The sequence below is a fragment of the Amphiura filiformis genome, chromosome 16, assembly GCF_039555335.1.
Source record: "Amphiura filiformis chromosome 16, Afil_fr2py, whole genome shotgun sequence".
In the NCBI taxonomy this organism is placed as follows: Eukaryota; Metazoa; Echinodermata; class Ophiuroidea; order Amphilepidida; family Amphiuridae; genus Amphiura; species Amphiura filiformis.
Window position 1 is genome coordinate 44532585 of NC_092643.1, and position 24168 is coordinate 44556752.

The 24168-nt window shown below is 35.4% G+C and overlaps 1 protein-coding gene across 1 annotated transcript in view; it reads right to left on the minus strand.

Annotated features, from left to right (window-relative positions):
- LOC140136050 (uncharacterized) overlaps positions 1–24168 on the minus strand; it is a 163705-nt gene that overhangs the window by 102136 nt on the left and 37401 nt on the right. Inside the window, exon 7 of the mRNA XM_072157753.1 lies at positions 9041–9124. Within this exon, the coding sequence (XP_072013854.1) occupies positions 9041–9124 (84 nt within the window). The remainder of the gene's footprint in view (positions 1–9040; positions 9125–24168) is intronic.

Below are 24168 nucleotides of genomic sequence, written 5' to 3' on the forward strand. Positions count from 1 at the left end.
CGTTAGTCGAAAAATTGTTACTCCAAAAACCCAATAACAGTAGTTATAAATCCTAATCCTTATGTTAACCCTAAACTTCACCCTAACCCTAATCTATAACCAAAGCCTATTATTCCCAGCCTAACCCTATTCCTAAACATAACCATCACTCTGACCCTAACCCTAGTGTAACCCTATCCCTATAACACTAACCCTAATGCTAACCTTAACCTAAAATGCCCTAAGCTAAGCATCGAGGAAAACGCGATCGCGGTTTTTATGGCCGCAATATGCTTTTTGGGTGAAATTGCTTTTTGACTTTTTTTTTCAATTTTTTTTTTTTTTTTTTTTTAATTTTTAATTTTTTAGAAGTTATAGACCTAAATTACTTGTTATTGAAGGTTGGAACCTCCAAATACTGCTACTTAAAAAAAAAAAAAAAGATTTAAAATTCTGAGATTTTGTTCAAAGTTGGATAAAGTTGTACATTTTAATTACTGTTGCTTCTATTGAACAGCCAGGGACATATTGAATTAACATGCATTGCTAGCTGTTCAATAGAAGCAAAAGTAATTAAAATGTACAAATTTATCCAGCTTTGAAAAAAAATCTCATAATTTTTAAATCTTTTTTTTTTTTTTTTTTTTTATGTAGCAGTATTACGGAGGGGACAACATTCAATAACAAGTAATTACGGTCTACAACTTCTAAAAAAAATTTAAAATTAAAAAAAAAAAAAAAAAAAAAATTTTATGCTTTTTTCGAAATCGCGTTTTTTATGCTTTTTGAATATCGTGGTGCGTTTTTGGCTTCCAAAATCGCTTTTATCCGGTGCTTACCCTAAGCCTTAACTTTTCAGACGAACGACCCTTTGGTTATTCCTTCATGTAATTTTACACAAAATTAGGGTTAGGGTTAAGGTTAGGGTTAGTTTAGGGTTAGGATTAGGGTTAAGGTTAGGGTTAGGGTTAGGATTAGGGTTAGGATTATGGTTAGGATTAGGGTTAGAATTAGGATTAGCTTACACGAAATAATTACATGAAGGATCGACCGACCCTTTGGACAAATGGGCTGTTCCTAAGTTACTATAGATTGAGTAAAATCAAGTCAGACACATCGGTTGAGTCAAGTCCAAAAATTTGCTTGAGTTAAGTAAAAAACTTGAGTTAATTGATTTGAACAAGTCAACTTGAGTCACTTCATTAGGGGTGTAAAAAACTCATAAATATTGGGTTTAAAACTTTGCAAGCAAATCCAAACTTACTCATTGATAATTGCATTTAAGGCCAGAGTAATGGAAGACACATTCGTCCACGACCGAATTTGAGATTTTTTGATATTTATCAACACTAAGATGTATTCTTTCACTTGAAACTGATAAAATACAACTTGCTAATATTTATTCATATTTTTGCTTGATTTATTTCACTCATTTCAACTCTAAAAAGTCACATGGCTCAAGACAGCTTAGTAAATTGGCGGGAAATAATGAGTCAGAAATGCGCGAATGCGAAATATTGTGATTACGCTACATGATTCAAGCGTCAAGCGTGACGTGGCGCATAACTCTGCGTATGTCCAACGCAGTCAAGGCGCATTCGGTATGTTGTTAACGCCAGCAAATGTGGTGTAAACAAAACAAATTTGCAGTCAAAATGCCACTTAGATTTTTTAATTACCGTATTTTGAATTTTGGCGCACTGAAAGCAGACATTATAGATTCATTGGTGCAAAAAGATGCATATTTAGACCATGCACCAGATACAGCTTTTACAAGTGTGAAAGTCTTACCATTTTAAAATTTAAGGACGTTTTGTGCATAATTTTGACATTTTTTACTAAAACGCCGATTTCTCAGAGTTCACTTTTGACAATATTATGCTGATTTTTGTGACAAGATAACTCGAAAAATATGCAAGCAAAGGGTAAACTTTTTGCACTATCCTTTAGAGTACATCAAAGTCTAGGGAAGGTTTTTTCGTTTTTTCAAAATATTTGTTTTAAACAATAATATACACCATTATGTGCAATTTTTAGCTTAATAGAGTGACAAAATGGCTTTTTCCACATGTTTTTTTCAATATTTAGAAAAAAGAGACGAATTTCAAAAAAATAAAAAAACCTTCCCTAAGTTCATGTCTCTTCTTCATGAAAAGCTAACTGATTTTTTTTTACTCCGAACGGATTTTTTTTCTAAGTTGTCACAAAATAATTTTGTTATTAAAGTGCATTTTTGTGATTTTTTCAAAAACTTGAGATTTTTGAACAAATCTGACGTCACCATGGGATTCCTTGACTAATTTCCTTTCCAAAAATGTATAGTTTTATATACTTTGGACATACAATTCAGAAATAATGAAGCTCGAAAAGGTCCATGTTCTCTCCCATTACTCTGCCCTTAAAGGGAATTGAGGCTTGGACACATCCTGAGGGATATGAGTAGGGCCAGTGTCGGCACCGTTTTTTGATGTCGACATGTCGACATATTTCGTATCTTGACATCGACAGAGTGTCGACATATATTTGGGTTCCGAAAAAATACCAGGACTTTTTGTTCATGATTTTAGGAATATTTCAAAAATTTTAACCTAAAAATATCTAGAAACACTGTCGGCAATTTCTGCAAATTTCCAAGATGGCCGTCTTCATAGCGAGCATGTAACGATGAAGTGTACAATTTACACCGGAAAACAAGGCATAATACTGCCAAAAGTATGCCCCCTGAAGGCAAATAACATGAAAAATTGGAATTGAAATTACATTGGAAATGGCCAATATTTCAGAGTGAAAATGAGCTTGCCTGACGAAGATTTACTGGGACATTGCCTTAGCACTATGTCGTCATGGACGAAGTTCTGTCGATATGTTGACATAATTCACTTTGTCGACAGGATTCCGACAGAGGACCTGTCGACACCGGCCTTAGATATGAGATACTGCCAAGACTCATGATAGAGATGCTGTTTTGAACACACCAGGATACAACATTAGCAACCCTATCAAAACTGCTTGTTAAAGGTTTTGCGTATATGCAGGAAGTGGTATTACCTCTGCACCAGTGCTCGCTGGTTGTTGCGTAAACGTATGGCAATTGAGCGTTTAAGGCTACTTTAGGCATACAGCTGAAGAGTTTTCCCTGGTACAGCATTTAACCTACATACATGTATTTCATATGACACAAAAAATCTCATGATTTTTGCATATACAGCACAGCACCAAAATTCTAGAGAGCACACATTGATTGACACCCCTAGAGTTTATTCACAAACCATTAAAAACAAATGATATGCATTATTTTTCACTTGCTAAAACCAGAGTTGAGAATTTTAATTTACAGTAATATATCTTATTCTTGAAAAACATTTAATTTTCAATTTGTATGCACATAGAAGACACTAATTTAATTATATTTTAACTTTTTTTTGCCCTCCCATGATTCTGACACCTTATGCTAAGACGACGTTAAATAATTGAATTGACACATATGAACTCTTGATTCCTGTATGTATAAAGGTACTAGTAACTATAGAGTCTTTTGTCAATTTGAGAGTAACGCCATGTTGGATTTTGCAGTGGCAAATTCAAATCGGTGCAATTACGTAGGTGCGTCGCCACCGTACAGCCTAATTGCCATTCATTCTACTTGTGTGTATACATATGCCCTGCAGGATGAGGTTAGCAGGTACAATTTGAATCTGCCACTGCAAAATCCAACATGGCGTTACTTTCAACTTGAGACGAGACACACTATATACAATCAATGATCCCAGCATTAAAGCATCAACAAAATTACATTTGCAGGATTAGCTTAAAAGTGAGGATAAAATTGTCATTGGCAAAAATGAAGTAACCTGCATGCAGTATTTGATCAATACCGTATTTCGTCAAATAAACGCCCCCGGGGGCGTTACATTTTCCCAAGGGGGGGGGGCGTTTATTAGAGGTCATTTTTAGCACGACAATTCCCGTTAAAATCATTAGGCAAGCTTAAAAGTCACGCTAAAATGAGAACTATGAACTTTTGACACTGACTTTTGGGTCACTTCCGGGTTGCCGATGCAGATTTTCGTCATTTATTGCTGCTATTATCAACCATGTGAGCAACTTGGTAAGCTTACTACACAAGATAGCATGGAAATATCGGAATTTTTGAAACATCTTGGTTGAAAAAAGTGGTGGGGGCGTTTATTTGAGGGGGGGCGACTATTTGACGAGATGGGGTATATGAAGTTCCATTCATTGCATTACTACTATCATTATATTCAATCTCCCCGAAATGGAACCAGTTTCAATTCAACCTAATTACAGTACTTTGCAACCTTCGCTGCCTGATTTTGCAGTCAATTGAACATGGAAGCTAAATGTGTACATCCATATCAAAACGATGCACTGGCGGATGCTACATGTGTCTCATTTCACATAATAGTTAGAATAAATACCAGACTCATATCAGTGTAGGTCACTTAATCATCCCCAAGTCAAATTGTTAAGGAATGTTCTCTGTATTCCTAAACCATGTGACTTGGGATGATTTGAAGTGACCTCCACTTAAGAGATGAGTCTGGTATTTATTCCTAGCTATTATGTGAAATGAGACACATGTAGCAGCCGACAAGTGCATCGTTTTGATATGGATGTACACAAATGGGGACAGTCTCCCCGTTGCAGTAACGCCCACGGTTGGAATGTAACGTTTCGTATAACATCTGCATTTGCTGGGAAAAAACATGCAAATTAGCAAACTTCTTCCATACACGAAAAAAGCTTGACACACTCACTCAGCACTGTCAGTGATATCAAAGGTCTTTCACCTTCAATGCTACAAAATCAATTGTTCAAAACCAATAGTAATTGTAAAACTGATAGACTATACTTTTTTTGTAAATTATTCTTGAAATTTCAAAATGCTTTTAAATAAGAAGGGTTATCTCACTCATTGTCACTTTGTGATTTTCTTCCTGTTGGGTTATTTCAACTGAAATCCATACACCCCTATGGAAGACATGACCTTAATCTTCCACACAGGGGTGTGCATTTCAAATGGAATCACCTATTCAGGTAATCCCATTTGAAATTCACACTGCTTGTGTGGGAGATTAAGGTCATGTCTTCCATAGGGGGTGTATGGATTTCAACTGGAATAGCCTATTGATTCCTTGTAGTTAACTTGACAGTAGCTAATCAGCCGTACAATGACAGATAAAATGTGCATTGAATTGCATATTGCTAATGCATAGGTGATGCACTGACAATTAATGTATATAGTTGTGTTCACACGGTAGTTACTCCAGGCAAATTATCTACTCCCTATTCCAGAAAATACAGAACTAAGTTTTTTGGATTAAAAAAATATTATCTTGTTTTGTCAAATGAAACATAGCTAAATCCTAATCCTTTAGTTGGTCCTAACTGGCAATGAAAGTAAAATTTTAATATTTGGTCAATTGTTGGAAATAGGGGCCAAAAACATGCATTTTTAAGGTGTTTTTCGACCTTTTTGATATTCTCAGACAATCAAGCCCAATGACTTAAGTCTTGAACAAAGACTAATTTCAAGTCATGCATTCTAATTTTTGGAAAACACATTTTCCAATCTTTTTCATAACCAATTAGCAAAAATAACATATAATATTCAAATTATGAGCTAACTTTAACCTTATACTCAAGATTTTGAATGCTTAGACTTGTTCCAACTCTTACAATTTTGTGACTACAATTGTAAGAAAATATGCAAAATTGCATGTTTTTGGACCATTTTTCCTCAAACCTCATTTTCCCTCAAAAATATTAAAATTTGTGTTTTATTGTCAGTTAGGACTAACTAAAGGATTAAGATTTAGCTATGTTTCATTTGGCAAAACTGGATAATATTTTTTTAATCCAAAAAATTAGTGCTGTATTTTTCTGGAATGTGAGAGGATGTACCTTCTGCGTACTGTTGCGTCAATCAAGAATAGGTTGTACATTTGTACATACTAAATGAAATATGATAGGGATCCTGCGAATTTTTACAAAACTTGCTATTTTATTCAAATTAAAAATGCTGTTGCAACTATATTTGGTATTTCTGTTAAGGGCGTACTACACCCATATATTGGTTTGATTGGTCTAAATAAATATTTTTTCATTTATAGCTAGGCGATATATGCACGGATCATGTGAAATAAAAAAAATATGAAAAAAAGAAGAAAAAAGTGCTTTTAAACAATTGTAGTAAGTCATTTTAGCCCTATATATATTTTGTTTACTGTATCCTAGTTACTCAGATGCGTGTTTCATAACAAACCATGATTTATTCTATTCAGCATGTTCAAGTAGGGTACATGAATAGAATACATTAAATCCTTTGTTATACTCTCTATAGAAAATCTAGTGGTGCATGCAAAATATATAAACACTTACACAATGGATGTATAGTCATTAGTCAATAATATTATAATGTGTTGTTAGGAGAAGAAAAGGCTATTAGGTCACCGTATGTCAGGTTATAGGTCAATTGGTTCAGGTCAAATTTAAGCATCAATTTTGAATACACATGTGAGTTTGTGATATCATAATGAGGAATAATTTTGATATTCTGTCTTTAACTGGATATATATCGAGAAGTGCAAGGTGGATATACTAATATTAGGCATGTCCACTAAAAATTGAAGTACTTTTAAATTGATTCAGACCTAACTTATTGGATGGGAATTGATGAAAGAAACATTTTGGCGTTTAAATAATCTTAATGGGACGTTTCATTCCAGAGATATGGCCTTTCGAGTGTCACGGTTTTATATAGGGCTGCTAGAACATGTTAAAAAGTTAAAGTCCAAAAAGGAATACTAACAGAAAGTGCAACTTTAAGGTACTTTTTCTTAATGTATTTATTAACTATCTGATCTGGAACATTATATTTGCTTATAACAACATGAAAATAAGATCATCCTGAAAATTTTATCGATTTTGTTGACATACAACAAAAAATATAAGACCTCAAAACCCATGGTTTGTTTGGTGAAACCTCAAGCATGATCATAGATGGCCGCCATGGAAAATATCTCCATAGAGGAGATGAACAATAAGTGCATTATTTCAAATGAAAAGCGGTAGTCTTAAACATTGTTCAATCTTTTAAGGTCAGCACATTTTATCTTCAAAAATTATTATATTTCATCATGGCATAAGTTTGGTAACATTAATCACTACCAATTTTGAGAAATTTGCTCCAACTCAAAGGTTATCTTTACTACATTGAGCAATACTGTGTGTGCCTGGAAGACATGATGGTCCCCGGTTTTTATACTCCCTATGAAATGGACATGGTAGTGAGAAGTGCACGGGAAGTGCATGATTTGAGATGGGTCATGTAGGCTTAAACATTCTTAAATTTCTTAACATCCTACACATTTTGTCTTCATAAATAGTTAAATTTTATGAGTATGTAAGTTTGCTTGTCTGATTCACTCCAAATTCGGAGATAATTGCGTTTGAACACCTGATGCACGGAATGGTGTCACTTCAACCTGTTGTAGTTCTCATCTCATTAAATTTTTCATTAAAAAAGTTGATCTCTTCATGCAGGAAGGTCCTCTCTATTTACTGACCAAACAGGAAAAAGTTTGGTTAATGTTTTCTGGTGGAATCAGGAATTTCTTGAAACAATCTGATATAGGCCTACATTTGGATCAAAACAAGTATGTACGCCATTTAACAGGCCTGGGATTTCTTGTATCGATCAGTTTCTCCATAGACAATACGTGTGTGAGAGCACGCACACAGTAAATGAAAAATCGTTCTAGTGGAAACTGTATTGAGAGTGGGCATCCCTACTAATATACCTTGGGATGTAAATGGTGAGTACAATTAAGAATGCCTAGTTGAGATGGATTTCACAAATAAATATAAAATAGTTACCAAAATCACAAAAGCTAAGCTTACGGAAAACTACCCAATATGGTGGTATAGGTGACAAGAAATACAATTTTTTCAACATTGCTGTAGTATGGTTGTGGTAACCTGTTACCTGTGGCTTAATTAAGTTTCAGTGAAATAATGTCGCAAGTTAAAAATACAAAATATAGCTCAACATTGAAAATAGAAGCATTTTAACCAGTTCCTTTTTTTGATAGTTGTGGAGCACCAAGTTCATGAAGTCATAAAAGAAATCAGGAACCACTTATTCCCATTTTACATATCAACTTTATTTCCCTAACGTGTTAGCAACACATATCCAAAATTTTAACGAAATCCGTTGATAGTAAGCTTTCCAAAATATAGTGAATTTAAATCATCAGTGATGTACCACCTTTTGGCTTCTACTTTTAAAAGCATGTAAGCTACGTTGATACCGATGCCACCAATAAAACGAGAAGATTTGCCCCTTCATTTTGCATACCACTTTGTCCAATTTTTTTTGTAATTTCTTCACAAAATGCAAAAAATGCAAAAAAAAAAATCAATGGGTGTAGTACCCCTTAAATTTACATATATAGCCAGTTTAGAAAATTCAATCTCCCTCCCGTAAAATCTATGAATCCTGCACACCAGGTCAAGGTCTAGGTTTTTTTTATTTCATTTGTTAGTTGTGTATCTTCTTTTTTTCCTTTTATCACATCTTCAGATGATTGGTTATTGTGTGGATGGATACTGATATTTTTGAATGCTCATACTATGCGCATCATTAATTAAAGGTTTGTTCTGTGCTATTTTGGTTGGTATTTTGTTTGCACAATTTTCAAATCAACTGCCAGCGTCCCCAGCGACAGCATATATTAAAAGACGCTTTTTAAAAGATATTTAATTGACGCTTTATGCTAATAGTCCGCTACTATGCACAGCCATAGACCCACAAGCCTCAGCACACTTTACAGGAATTCACAGAACACTGGCCTAAAAGACACCAGGCTCTTGCCGGTGGTCCCCAGTCTCTACCAGGATGATCAGCACCCTCCTTTCCCAGTTGGGTAAATATTTAGTACAGGGTCCCTTGTTTCACAGCTTTTTAGCTAATCATGGTCAAGATTTAATCTTTTTACTTTTTTTTTTAAATTTGCCAGTTTGGATACGTCATACGTACCTCAGAATCTTTCATGCTCAATTCACTTTGCAAATCCATAATCAGTGACTGGAGATACTCAACATTTTTCTCATGTTCACTGGTCTGGGTATAGAAAAAAATAGGGAAATGACAGAAATTAACACAAAAATTCATAAATAAAAAATATTCCTCATAATCAATTATTCCATTAAGAGAAGATTCAGTGAACATGAACCTGATAGCTCTCTCAGGGACTGTGAGGAGCACTTGCTTCCTGTACCTGGGGTGGGGGCACTCCAACTTTGGAGGTGACGCATAGCCTATGTAGGCTGTTAAGACCAAAGACCCCATATTTGGTTTTGAACACATGCTCTGTCACCCAAAGACCCCTTATTTTTTAGTTCCATCTGTCACCCAAAGATCCCTATTTTTCAATTAGAACAGCAACTTTCATTTTATCACTGATTTTGAATCAACAAAGCCATTTGAAACCATTTAGAACAAGAAATTCATTGTTTGAGGCTTCTTTTCGCTCTCACCCAAAGACTTAGGACCGATCCCATTTTTAAAAACCAAGTCATATTCTCACCCTATGCCCCCTACTTTAGGTCCAAACGGTCCATCTCTCACCCAATGACGCCACATTTTGTACAATTTGCTCTCAAAAATCATGCTTTCAACCAATGACCCCATATTATTTATATTTTGCTCTCAGCTCACCCAATGCCCACTACACTTCCAGTGAAAGTGTCAGCCCTACACCTATATTCATTTCATATTGAAGTGAGCCCCCCGGGCCCTGTAAAGGCCCTATGTCACATGATCGATAACGCAAAATAACGAAACATTTTAATAAAACCTAAGAAAAGACAAGAATATTGTAAAACAACACAAAAATTCACAACATTCTCCAAAATAACGGAAAATATCAGTAGATATTCTAAGGTAACACTGAATTTCAGGAGATATTCAAAAATAATTTGTTTTTTAAGGATACTTTGCATTATCGATCAAGTGACATATATAGGGCCTCTTGCTTGAGATGTGCGAGTGAATTTCCACGTCAAATCACCTGGCAGGCAGGGTGGAAGTTATTTGCTGTGTACCTGATACATACACATATTGACGGACCGACCACACGCACTTGAGGAACTCGTGTCGACTTGAATTTTTATCTTTTTTTTTTTCTTTTTTTTATCTCCAAACCCAAAAGTAATATTTATGAACCTAAAAATCAAAACGAGAAAGATTTTAATTTTTTTTTCGCAAAGGAAAATTTTCTGGAAAAACGCATGTGAATTTTTTTCATTCTCCATTGAAATGTGTACAAAAGTGAAAAGTTGAAGCCCAAAATTGGCACTTTACTTAATTTTCAGTGCTTTGAAATTCATGGGAGTAATAATATGGACAATTTCGAACATATTATTTGTTCACCCCCCCCCCCCCCCCGAAAAACCCACCCACCATGCCCCCCTTCCCATCATTTGGGCAATTTTCAATTTTTGCTCATTGATGAGGCCCTATGTCACATGATCGATAACGAAACATTTTAATAAAACCTAAGAAAAGCAAGAATATTGTAAAAAAACCACAAAAATTCACAACATTCTCTAAAATAACGGAAAATATCAGTAGATATTCTAAGGTAACACTGAATTTCAGGAGATATTCAAAAATAATTTGTTTTTTTAAGGATACTTTGCGTTATCGATCAAGTGACATAGGGCCTCCTGTACACTGCATGCTTGACTTATTGCTTGTCCCCGAACTTTGGAAATATCACCTTATGCATAACAGTTCGTGAACTTTTTTTCTGAAAAAACACATTCCATTTATAGTGATTTTGTTAACTTTTTGCACTTCAACAATACCCATTTTTCTGTTACAATGTGAATAATGTTTTAATATAAACCTTGTTGAAGGAAATACTTTGCAAAGATTGCTTAATAATATTTTTTAAAAAGCACAATTTTATGAAAATTTTACCATTTCTGCCTCCCTCATTTTTACTTCCCCCTAAAACAAAGAAATTCTTGTGCCCCGACATCTAATCATAGTACCTCCCAGATTTCTCAAAATATCTCCTGATGGCAGTCATACAAATGTTTGTAGGTCAACTAACTCAACTTCCCACTATTCCAGTTAAAAACCACACACCCCTTGAAGAATAGTTTGGAATTACAAGCAAATTCAACAGTTTACTGTTTAACCATGCCAGATCCAACAATTTTTACCCAAAAATGTGGAAAAAGGTGTGGAAAATTTTGAAATTCCAAACAAAATCACCAAAATAGGAGCCAAATTTGCAGGGTTCCAAAAAGAATTCCAAAAGTTACATGTCAATATGTAAAACCAAAAAAAATTTGTTTCCAATATAATGTATGTACAATACGCCACTATGTGATTACACTTTATTGCACAATATGCCACTATGTGAAACACTTGTAAAGTGAAACACTTGTAAAGTGAAACACTTGTAAAGTGAAATACTTGTAAAGTGTATCACAATGGCGTAATGTGAATCACATAGTAGCGTATTGTATATACACCTCTATGTGATACACCATTTTTTTAAAAACATTTTCTTACCATACGCCAATTTAATTAGTTGTTATTTCTTTAAGTACCAAATTTTCTGGTTTAGGACTTGGCACAATTGAAAAGAACAAACCATATTTAAAACCTATATACCAATAATTGTAAAACGACCAAAAATCACGAGGCATCAATTAAATCACTATGTGAAGAACCTGATGAATTGTGTAAAATATCAACTGGATTTCAACATTTTCATCTGTTTTCACCATGATTGTACCATGGCTTAAACTCACAAACAATCCCACCTGGATTGGCCATACACGTGAACTGGAATTGAGGTAGCACAAAGCAGCGTCATTCCACAGGGGAGAATGGATTTTAAATGGAATAGCGCAATTCCAACTAGGTTATCTCATCTGATTAAAAGGCAAAAATTCATCAGATAGAAAAGAGACTTATAAATATTCAGTGGTTTTCTTGCAAGCAATTCAAATATATCTTGGCATTATCAAAGTTTCTTGAATCTGATAAGAGCATTTTATCCACTGTTTTAAAATTTTCCATATATTTATACACATAGTACACTGACACGGAAGATAGACATTTACACATTTTGTAGTATCGTGACTTGCTGTAATAACGACAAATTAAGACCAGGGTCACACAAGAAGTTTCCGCCTTCAATTAAATCATGGAACAATTGCATTACAGCAAGAGCGTGTCCCCTCAATGGCGGCACATTTCGACAGTGTCAATGTCATATCATTATCTGTGAATGAAATGTTCGTCACTGGGCCAGTTTGTAGAATCATTAGGGGCTGTGCAATAATTATAAGCCCCCCCCCCCCCGGGTAAAATTTTCGAACGGCCCGCCAAAAAATCGCTTGGCCCCCCTCTCGGCCTGCCAAAAATCGCTTGCCCCCCCCTCTCGCCCGCTAAAAAATCTTTGCCCCCCTTACATATGCCAATTTTGGGTTCCCAATTTTCAAACCTTAAATGGTCTAGATATATGTTATGAGCCCAGCGAGCAGGAAAATTTGCATATTAAAGCATTGCTGTACTGTTTTCCTAAGCCTTTTAGAGCGCTTTTATTTAAAAGGCGCCCATGAATGTGTGCCAAAAATCGCTTGCCCCCCCCTCTCTCGGTTGGCCAAAATTGCCCCCCAGGGCTCATAATTATTGCACAGCCCCTTTGTATTTACACGTAACTCTGGTACATCAACATTTTGTCATTTGTTCATGTTTATTCATCATAGAAGTGATGATGTAACAGGATTAACTCTCATAGCAATATAGGTTAAACCAATTTCTGAATATATCCCTACACTACAAGCAGGTTGCACTCATCACCTGTGTATGTCTGCAATCATAGCTTGAATATAATACTGCTTTTTTTTCAAAGATACTAATCTTACAGGTGCGAGTGATCAGCATGATATGAATATTCTTAAAAAAATTATGATCTGGGTCTTTATCACTGTTCTTTGATATCTATGGTAAAATGCAGAGATGCTGTGTGAACAAACTACTGTCTGTTCAATTAGCTTAGATTCTTGTATTTTTAAGATATTTGAAAAATAAAAATTGTGGTCAAAGTCATCAAAGAAAAGTGTTAGCACAGCCGTAGACCCAACATGATTTACACTTTTCAAATTCAAAGTTCAATTTAAAACCCCATTTCTTTTCAATTTTGCTTTATTTTAGGCAGTTATTTGGGTCCACCAAATGGGTTCGTGACCTTTTCACAAATCGAGTGGGACGGTCCATTCTCAACTTAGGGCATAGCAAAAATATCTGTCCACCAATCTGTCGTGCCATTTCAATTGTTATACCATTCCGGTTATTGGATAGGGTCTATGAGTGATAATGGTACACCGGTTTTTGTTGTACCAAATTAAGTGAAGCTCTGTGAGGTATGCGCGACACGCTTTTATGCATAACATTATTCCGACTAGAGCATTATTTTTTCCTAAACAATGACATGAAAATGATGGATTTCGTTCTTATTTCAACTGGTTTCATCGATACAATGTAAATTGAGTTTTGTTTAATACCACCATTCTTTCCCAAGAATATCAGCATTCGCTTGACAGTTTCAGACAGTGACTTTACAAGAATTGTTTTCTGTAACCTAAGTCATTGTTTTAAATGATATATTCTTGTACAAAAGTTCTTGTTTCCAAATCTCCCTCTAATAGTTTGTATTCAACAAACAAAACGAAATAACAATAAATAAATAAATAAAGTAATAAATAAATAAATAAATAAACAAACAAACAAACAAACAAACAAACAAACAAACAAACAAACAAACAAACAAACAAATAAATAAATACGCAAGGAATGTATTTATATAAGCTGGGCCTATTCTAAAAACCTTAATCTTCACATTTTTATAATAAACTAATGTTTAAACAGTGGGGTTTCAACACGAATTACTGGCAAATAGGCCTATAGCTATTTTGCTGGACAATACTTCCTGATGCGGATGATCGAATAAATACTATCTCAGCACATCTAATTATTATGACAATCATCCCCATTGCACTAAATGGATTGATTCAAAAAAGTTTATGGTACCTGACGTTCTACGGCTTGTTATAAAAATTTTGCAGGAAAAGGCCAAAATTTAAAAGAAATGGGGTTTCAAATTGAACTTTGGAATTTGAAAAGTATAAGACAGCATTCAAGCTTTATTTATTTATTTTTATTTTATTCATTTGGCAACAAACATCAAAAATAGAAAATAACATAAAGGAGGCCTCCTGAGCTGCCAGGGAGCACTGAAAAGCACAGGAAAGCACTGTCGCCAAAAGGTGCAGTGCCCCCAACTCAGCAAACCTCAAAATAAGTAGCCAGAAGGGTGGAAACTTAAAGTGCAAGATATCCTACTTAAAGGAACATTTTCTAGGGTGAAATTGTGCACGTAGAAACTGAATCTGACATAAAAAAATGCATAATTATCAACTTGAAAATTTTCCCCATAGCACTGTACAGGCATATTTCTGCCCGAAGTCCCCAAATTTGAGTCCTTCAAAACTGGGACTCTTCGGGCTAAACAAATATAAACTTGCTCTAGATTTTTGTGAAGGCCTTTATTTTTTTCACACCCGCCGAAATGTTAGGGATAGGGGTAACATATTACTACTTTATTTTTTTTCAGTACATTTAACTTAATCAAGTTTTATACCACTATTGAAATACTGAACAAAAAGACACAAAAAGCATCACAATAGTTCATACCAATGAAGAGTTATGGCTTTTTCAAGCTCAAAATTAGGTGAAAATTGCATTTTTTTCCAAATCAATTGTCACCCTGACCCCCCAACTTTCTAACCCTGTTACAAAAATAAAGAAATAGATTTATCCCATTTAATGATTTGAATACCACAAATGTACCTTGTCACATAATTAGCATAAAAAATGATGCACTACACAGTAGTTTTCATGTTCATACACTCACAGGAAATTAGCAAGTCAATTGCACCAAAAAATGAATTTTTCTCAAAATGAGTGAAAAACAAGGGGTTTTAAGTGCCAAAATCTGAAACTATGTGACATTTTACCCCTAGAAACATTTAAGTAATCAAGAATTTTGACTGTTTTCACCCCTAAATATCTTTTTCACACGTGTGTCCGCCAAACGTGTCCTAAATCACGTTGGGTCTAAGTGCTAACACTTTTCTTTTATTTTTTCAAATATCTTAAAAATACAAGAATCTAAGCTAATTGAACAGACAGTAGTGCAGTGCAATATATTCAGAAATTGTTTTATGGCAAATACTCAATGAACCTTGGCCTGGTCCAGTAGAAATAGTCAGAACACTATGACAATACATTTATCATTTGACATACCATCATTCATTAATTATAATTATATGATTATAACTGATTAGTTGCGATATTCGGAATAATGAATATTTTCTGTGTGGCCACAGCCTTGATGATGAGCAATACTCCAGACATTATGCATATCAATTATACATATATGTAGGCCTAGATCTGTTAGTGAAATCAAACTGATCAATTCTAATGGTTTTTACTAACTATGAGACAGAATAAATATGCATATAATGCATGATGCAGGATGCTAGAAAATCTACCCCTGGATATCTGATGAAGCATCGCCTTGACAACATATAATCGAAGTGTCAATTTCACATCTTTTATGCAGTTAGAAAGGTCGGATGGTTGGATTTTATTTAATTAGCGGGAATATTAAATGCAAATACTTAGCACCTAGACAAAAATACATTGTGTATAAATCTACACTATCTTGGAATAAATAATTAAATCATGGGTACATTTTTCACTTTTACACTTTTCACCCATTTAGGTAACCCCCATTTTGAATTCACACTCCCTGTGTGGAAGATTAAGGTTTTGTCTTCCACAGAGGGTGTATGGATTTCAGATGGAATAGCCTAATACACCTGTTCATCCTAGCCTGGTTTTATAAAAACTCTACATCCTATTTTTACAAACAAACAAACAAACAAACAATCAATCAATCAATCAATAAACAAACAAATAAAATTTACTCCCAATTCACACAAAGTAATCTTATTCACACTATCACACTATATCTTTTGCTTAGGCCAAATAAAAAATTGTTTCTAAAAGCAATATGTGCACATAGCTTTTACAAGTTGCATTTTTCGCATTAGGGTGGGTTTTTTTGCATATTTTGATTATTTTTTTCCTTATTTCTTTTTACATTCAGAAAAAAATGTCAGAGACTTTGGCTGCAAAGCTGCAAAAAAAAATGGCTCAAAAATACAAAATCAACAAAAATTTAGCAGGAATAGTTAGAGTTCATAGTCCTTTTTACAAAGAAAAAAATTCTTCTGAGACAAACATTTTGCTTGCCATTAAAATGCCTGACCCACACATCATTTCGAAAGCTCAATTTATCATTTATTTTTGCTCAAACAATTTTAAGTGCATTTGAATTGAAATGACTGACTCCTATACAGTAAGAATATACTTCCTCTTCGTTTTATCAATTATGCACTTGAAGAGGTCAGACACAAAATGCAATTTACATCAAGTGCTGCCTTAAGTTATTTTTATCAATACATTTTAGTGTAAAATGTACAATACTGTTATGAATGAACATCAGATTCACTGAATTTTAGTGCCCCAACCTAATTAGACCCCAGGGGCACTCAACTTTAATTTAGGGGTGTGCAATGCGGACTGCTGAACTTTGGGAATTAACTGCTCTGATTTTCAGGCAAAACAGGGGCTAAAACTGAAATTTAAACATATTTTTTTGGTCTAGTAAATTAAAATTGGTTCAAATTATAGCTGTAGAGTTCAGAAAGAAATTCCAATTTTTTCCAAGTTTGAGCTAAAGAGCTGAATTTTGTGAAATTTAGCTAAAAGTGAAATTAAGCTAAAGAACTGGAGCATGATCAACAAATGAGGGTCTTCAGAACTGCTGGAGTGCCTAAAAAGGGGACCCTTGACCCAACACATACATGTACTACCTTTACTTTGGAGTGCCCTCTCCCTACAATTAGATACTTTGACTAAACGCATTTACAAGGCAGCCCTTAAATATTATCCCATTTTGCACCACAACTCTCAACCTCCTACTTACACTTGATTGACTGACCCAGGCTGAAAGCTTTTCCTATCAACAACCTAATCATCTTGAAACATCTCCTTTTAATGGGGCGTGGTCCAATTTTTTTGTCATGTTCTGTTTATCTTACATTAAGGCCTTCCAATAAAAAGAATGTTTCCAGTGTTGTATAAAATTGCTCCCAGTGTTGTATAAAATTGCTCCAGCAGTTTTCATGTGAAACAAAAATGTGTGTAACAATATAGAATAGAGCATACTTCCGCTTGGGGTTATCACGACACAATTTCACCAGTGCATTATCTTGGGTGTAAAAATTTTACCAAGGTAATAAGAAAATATGGTATGGTCCAATTTTTTCATGTTGTTTTTTATCTTACACCGTGGCCCTTCAATAAAAAACAATGCTTACAAATGTTTGAGTTGCATTGCTCCAGAAGCAAAATGTGTGTAACAATACTCCATAGGATAGAGCATGTACTTCGATTATGTTACCACAATTTTACCAGTCGCTATTATCTTGGGCGTTAAATTTAACAGGGGTAATAAGAAAATATGGTATGACTTTTCTTCTCTAGTTTCGATGATGAAAACTGGGGGGAAATGAGGCTGTCGATCAGGTCAAACCCCTTCAACAACATATCAAACAATCACGCTTTTATTTTGTTATCAGTTAGTTTTAGTATTCTGTACATCCTTGACCGGCACCTTATTATTATTATCTATACAATTAATTTTAAAAATCGATAGTTCTTTATAATAAATATGAGAGCACATACAAAAAGATGAAAACTAATTAAACAAGACAAAAAATATTTAGATCATCTTACCTAGTTAGTCCAAATCTTAATATAAATATTCCAAAATGTTATCCACTACCATAAAATATATATTGTTATGCCAATGCAATATGTAGTCAATAATAATACATGGCAAAACAAGACTTCCTGCTTTCCCTGCAGAGCATGTATTTATTGACTCATCTGACACTTATCAAGAAATGCATTTTTTTTTCATTTTTAGCAAACAATTGAGTTCCAAATTCCAATTTATGAATCAATCAATAACATATTGCTTCTTAGTCTGCATCACACACTGGCACAGAAATGCACATTTGTACATAAGATATATTATGGTCTGGACCCAAGACTAGTTCCGGAGGAATCAAAACCAGTAAAACTAAGCTAGTTTCTAGTCTGTACAGATGATGTACATGTACATTGAGGAAATTGCCTACCGATAAAGTACCATAGAAAATGCTATCTTTCGGCTTTCTTAGTGATTCTCAAATGTTATAAACAGAACACAATACAAAAAGAAAGTTCTCACTTAATACAAAACCTGTCATCAATCTAAACCTACTCTAAACCTGCTCATAAATCTACACCTGCTCATAATTGACTGTCATGTGCATCATCTTGTTTGCTCCAATTTGGTACTGCATTTGCTACTAAAGTGCTTTAGCAACTTTTGAAAATGCACCAAATTTTAAATACTTAAAAAAGTATTTCAAATTGGGTGCATTTTCAAAAGTTGCAAATCAAAACCATCACGCAGTTGGAATTTTAGGCATGGCCAAGCTTGCTTGCCCGTAACGAGCCCCTGTCGACTATCCCAAGTGCTCGGTTTATTCAATTGTTAATTTGAAACACATGGATTGCTACAATGCTTTACCGCTGTACAGGGTGGGCCATTAAAAAGTTCACACTTTTTTGATGGCTTATTTCTCAAAAGTGCAAACACATATTGAAATAAGTTGAACATATTTGTAAACCTCTATGTCTGGACTGTCATTGCTGAAAAGGGCATTAACATCCATGGTCTAATTACAAAATGGCGCCATTTGAAGCAAGGGGTCAAAAACCACTTTGCACACACGTAAGTCAAATGGAGCGGATGATCACGCGATATATGGTGGTCGCTGGTTCACACCACAATGGATTAGGAACAAAGGAAGAAAAATAACAATACGCATGAAAGTTCTGTCAATATTTCTCTTGTAAATTAACCATATTTAAATAAACATTTCTTTTTCAAACAGAATATGTAGCCTTCCAGTTGAACAGAATATGTAACAGTAGCTTTAAATAATCTGCGCCGTTAACGTTTGTTTGCAGTCGCATTCTAGATAATGTGCATAATTTTATACCCGAGTCTTCATGATGGGAAAGAAAAAAGCAAGGTACACCAACTTGATGTGGGTAAACAAGTAAAATGCAGACTAGACAGTATGCAGGGGGACACAAACAGCAAATGTAGGCAGAAGAAGTAGGCAAAGTTCGATAGTCAAAATTTACCAGTTCCAAGGCCCACAGAAGTAAGTGCTGAACCTGCAAAAACAACAAGGATCAATGGTAATACAAAACTGCACTAGAACAAGTGATGAAAATCACTGTGCATATAAACAGACAAGCTTAACAAACAACCAGTGTAGGCACAAAACAGGCAAAGTTCGATGGCCAAAATTGCCAATTCCAGAGCCCACAAAAGTGTCAGGAAAACAGTACACTGGAAGTGATGAAAATCACTGTGTACATAGCAGTCAAACACTAGACAGACAAAAAACAACCGACGTTTCGAGCAGATAAACTGCTCTTCTTCAGGGACAGACAACAAAATATAAGGCAAACAACAAAAACTACATGCTGTAGTTTAAAAACAAATTCAAGTCAAAAATTGAAGCCAAGATCAAATTGAAATAAGTAGCAAAAAAGACAGCAAACTCAGAGCAAAATAAGTTGTGTCTTCTCTCATTGAGAGCAAATTCACTAGTGAATTTTCATCACTTCCAGTGTACTGTTTTCCTGACACTTTTGTGGGCTCTGAATTGGCCATTTTGGCCATCGAACTTTGCCTGTTTTGTGCCTACACTGGATGTTTGGTTGCTTGTCTGTTTATATGCACAGTGATTTTCATCACTTGTTCTAGTGCAGTTTTGTATTACCATTGATCCTTGTTGTTTTTGCAGGTTCAGCACTTACTTCTGTGGGCCTTGGAACTGGTAAATTTTGACTATCGAACTTTGCCTACTTCTTCTGCCTACATTTGCTGTTTGTGTCCCCCTGCATACTGTCTAGTCTGCATTTTACTTGTTTCCCCACATCAAGTTGGTGTACCTTGCTTTTTTTCTTTCCTGTTGTTCTTATTCAAGGTATCCTCTTGTATCATTTATTGATCCTTGATGTGTTTTGTGTCCTCGTCCGTTGGATTCACCATTACCTACTTTTTCTTCATGATGGTTATTACACTATAACATAAATCTTATATAGAGATATAACAAGATAAATTTATAAATAGGTGTCAGGAATGTCTCTCCTTCTCTTCGGAAATTATTTCTTCATATAGACACATTTAAACCGTAGCAGTGCTTCAATGGAAACGAAGTTATTTGTCTCAAATTGTCATGAAATTAAAAATATTGCACTAGAAAAGTAAGAATACAAGTAAAATCATATTTGACTCTGATAAAAATAGTTCTGTTCTTCATTACTGCTTATCATGGTTCCATAAAGTCACATATTTATGCATGCCACAGTGAAAATGCTTCTGTCTTTAAAGTGTTCTTATCGTCCTTCAACGTGGCCTCCTTGCTAGCGAATACAAATCATCGCACGATCGTACATATGGTGAACTGCTCTTGAAGTAACCCTGGTGCGTCGGATCCTTGTGAACGCATCTGTAATACGTCTCCTCAGCTCCCGCAAATTCCTTGGCGGACCTGCGGCATACACAGACGCCTTGACAGCACCCCCAAAGCCAGAAGTCCAAAGGTGTCAGATCAGGACTCCTCGGAGGCCACTCCACATGATGTCCAAGGCTGACAACACGATGCGGAAACAACTCCTGCAATCTGTCTCTAACAGCGATAAGACGGTGGGCTGGTGCTCCGTATTGAAAGAACCACGCCCTGCGGATGGCCCCGTTCGCTTGCTCTTCAAATATTTGGACCAGTTGAGGCTCTAGTCGATCATTGATTATGTCGAGGTAAACGTTTCCATTTATGTTCTGGTCAACGAATATCGGTCCTATCAACCGGTTGTTTCTTGTGACGGCTGCGAGAACACTAACTTTGCGTTTGTCATGTGGAACGTTAAAAGCAAAGTCTCTCGGAGGATTGCCTTTCGGTGCATACAAGAAAGCGGCGTGCTCTGCTCTGTTAACTAACCAGTTACAAAACTGAAGTCGCCGATTTGGATCTCCTGGTTGCAGTCCATGACGCTTAAGGATCTTGTAAGGGTGCCATTCGATATCATCATGAGTGATGATTCGCCTGAACGTTGTCCTTGGAATATGGGGACAATTGTTCCGTCGAGTACTCAATCTTGGGTTAGCTTGCAAATCCTTCTAACATCGGCAATGTGATTGGCTGATCTTCCTGTTCGTGGTCTCCCACTGTTAGATTTGTTCCGATTGAGAACAGTTCCATGTAAGTGAAACTTGTGTTTAATATTATAGATGTGTCGGCGACTAGGAAGTCTGGTATTCGGAAACTGGTTCGCCATGCATTCAGGACAGAGCGCACCTTTCCGGTTCTTGAAATTTCCTCCTCGATGAAAATTCGTTCCTCCTTTGTAAACTGCCGCATTTTGAACAGCAAGAATCACCTCAAAGTACTTACACGGGTATCTCTTACATGACTGACAAGAAGGCACGCAAGGCATTTTAAATTTGAAGTTCCCTCCAAAACTAGTGTATTTGTTATGTAAATGAGCATGTCCAATCAGCCTTTTGTGTCAATTTCACAGGTGAATGATTTTCAAACAGTAAACAACTCATACACGCATGAGTCCGATGACCCCGGCCATGACACTCAAGTAAATGCATATAGAGCCATCAAACTTTTTTAAAACTTGCTTAAGCCTAAAAACTTAATATGCATGATCATTGTCTATAGTCCTACGTGTGTGCAAAGTGGTTTTTGACTTCTCTGCTTTAAATGGTCGCCATTTTGTAATTAGACCATGGATGTTAATGCCCTTTTCAGCAATGACAGTCCAGACATAGAGGTTTACAAATATGTTCAACTTATTTCAATATGTGTTTTCATTTCTGAGAAATAAGCCATCGAAAAAGTGTGAACTTTTTAATGGCCCACCCTGTATATGTGAGCATCAGCCGATCGATATTACCTGGCAGTCATTTTGGGCTCTGCAATTCACCTTTACAGCTCTGCATGTTTCTTTTTTTAACTCTAACTGAACCTGTGATTTTTTTGCTATCGGAAGGGAAAGAAGAAACAAAAACGGAGAGAAGGTGAACAAAGAAGTCACTTGATACCCCAGGGATTCGAACCTCGGACCCCTCGCATGCCACGCTGAAGATCGCCGACCTGTAGCCACAGAGGTTACGCTGCCCCGGGCAGCGATTCCATGGGTATATGACTTAGGCTGATTGCATCATCAATTCACATGGAATGCATGCAAGCACAGTGGTTTTAATACTGAGCTTTAGTGAGACTTTGTTCGGTTAGGGTTAGTTTGCAATTTTTACAAATGCGCCAAATTTCATATACTGGTATCAATCTTTTTCAATAGAGCTTTAGGTAGCAAAATGTAATATCAAATTGGAGATATAAGATTCTGCACACAAGTGAACGTATCAAATTGGCAAAACATATGCAGGTTTATATATGCCAGGTTACATAAGTGAGGACTTTCTTTTTGTGTGGTATTTAGATACCCATACCTGTTAATATTAATACTCATGTTACAATTCTGAATATAGCTGTAATTTGTGTTTTACTGTATACAATGCGAAATATTTGAAAGATTTGTATTTTTTGCACCATTTACAGTTTGCCCATAGAACAGGGTTTTTCTTTTCTTTTCGTTGCCTAACTGGGTCAATTTATTTGTGCAGCAAAAACTATAGACCACTTGACATGTGACGTCAGTGCCCGGCAGTATGCGCACGAATTATGCCAATTTCCATTGTTCTCTGCCCTGCAGTGTGCGTACGCATCATAGTTTGCTCAGGGCACATGCATTTTAAATCACCCACCACATTTCATATAGTACAAGAAAGCCATTGAACAGTGTAGCGGTTCATTCAAGCATATCGATAGACCAGTCCCTCGACTTTGTCGATAAATAATGATGTCAAGTGGTCTATATAAAAAGGTTTTTTAAAGAAACTAATTCCATAAGAAAATCAAAACATGGAAAAATTTATTTGATGTATTATTTCATTCCATCTACATGTTTCACAAGTGATTTAAAATGTAATGTAAACAAGGCTGACGAAAAGTAATTCAAATGATTTGAACCATTACAATAAAAGATTAAATTGATGAAAACAGCGAGCATTGATTGTAAAAATGTAGTTCTAGCCCATTAGTATCAAAATCAGCAAGTGATGCGTGCAGAATTTACCCATTCTGATTTTATTGCATAGCGGGAAATTCTTATTTAGATGTCATTACTGAAATAGAGCACAAGCAATTCCTTACCACGTCACTATGAAAGGAAATATTACAATAATACACTGTTGACCTTGAAAGAAGGAGGAGGAGGAGACAATTACAATTTTATATAAAATCTATTTCAGGGATTCAAAAGACAGATTCCAGCACATAATTGTGTACAATTTTTACACAAATTTATGTTTTTTTGCACAAATTGCAGTCTGCATAATACCTTTTTTGGATTCTCACAGTGTTTGAAAAAAAATGTTAATTTTGCAGCAAGTAAGTTTAATTGATATACAAAAAAAGACACAATTTCTCTCCAAATAGCAGAATTTCCCTCCAAACGTACATCAACATTTCCTGGGAAGGAGCTTCCCAAATTCCCCACTTTTTTAAACCATTGAGTCTCACTTCTGATAATTTATGCTGTTGAAATGCAAATTGCACGGGCAAATTGGAAGTATAGAAATTAATATATTGAGGGTTAGAACAAAAAATAGCTGCCCTATAGACATTTTTACAATTTCTTCATTCTATATTGTACACATCTAAGTATAATGACAACTGGCAGCTATTAAAGATATGGCCTTCTTGATATAACTCCTACATTATGCAAAATGAGTAAGGTCTTATCTG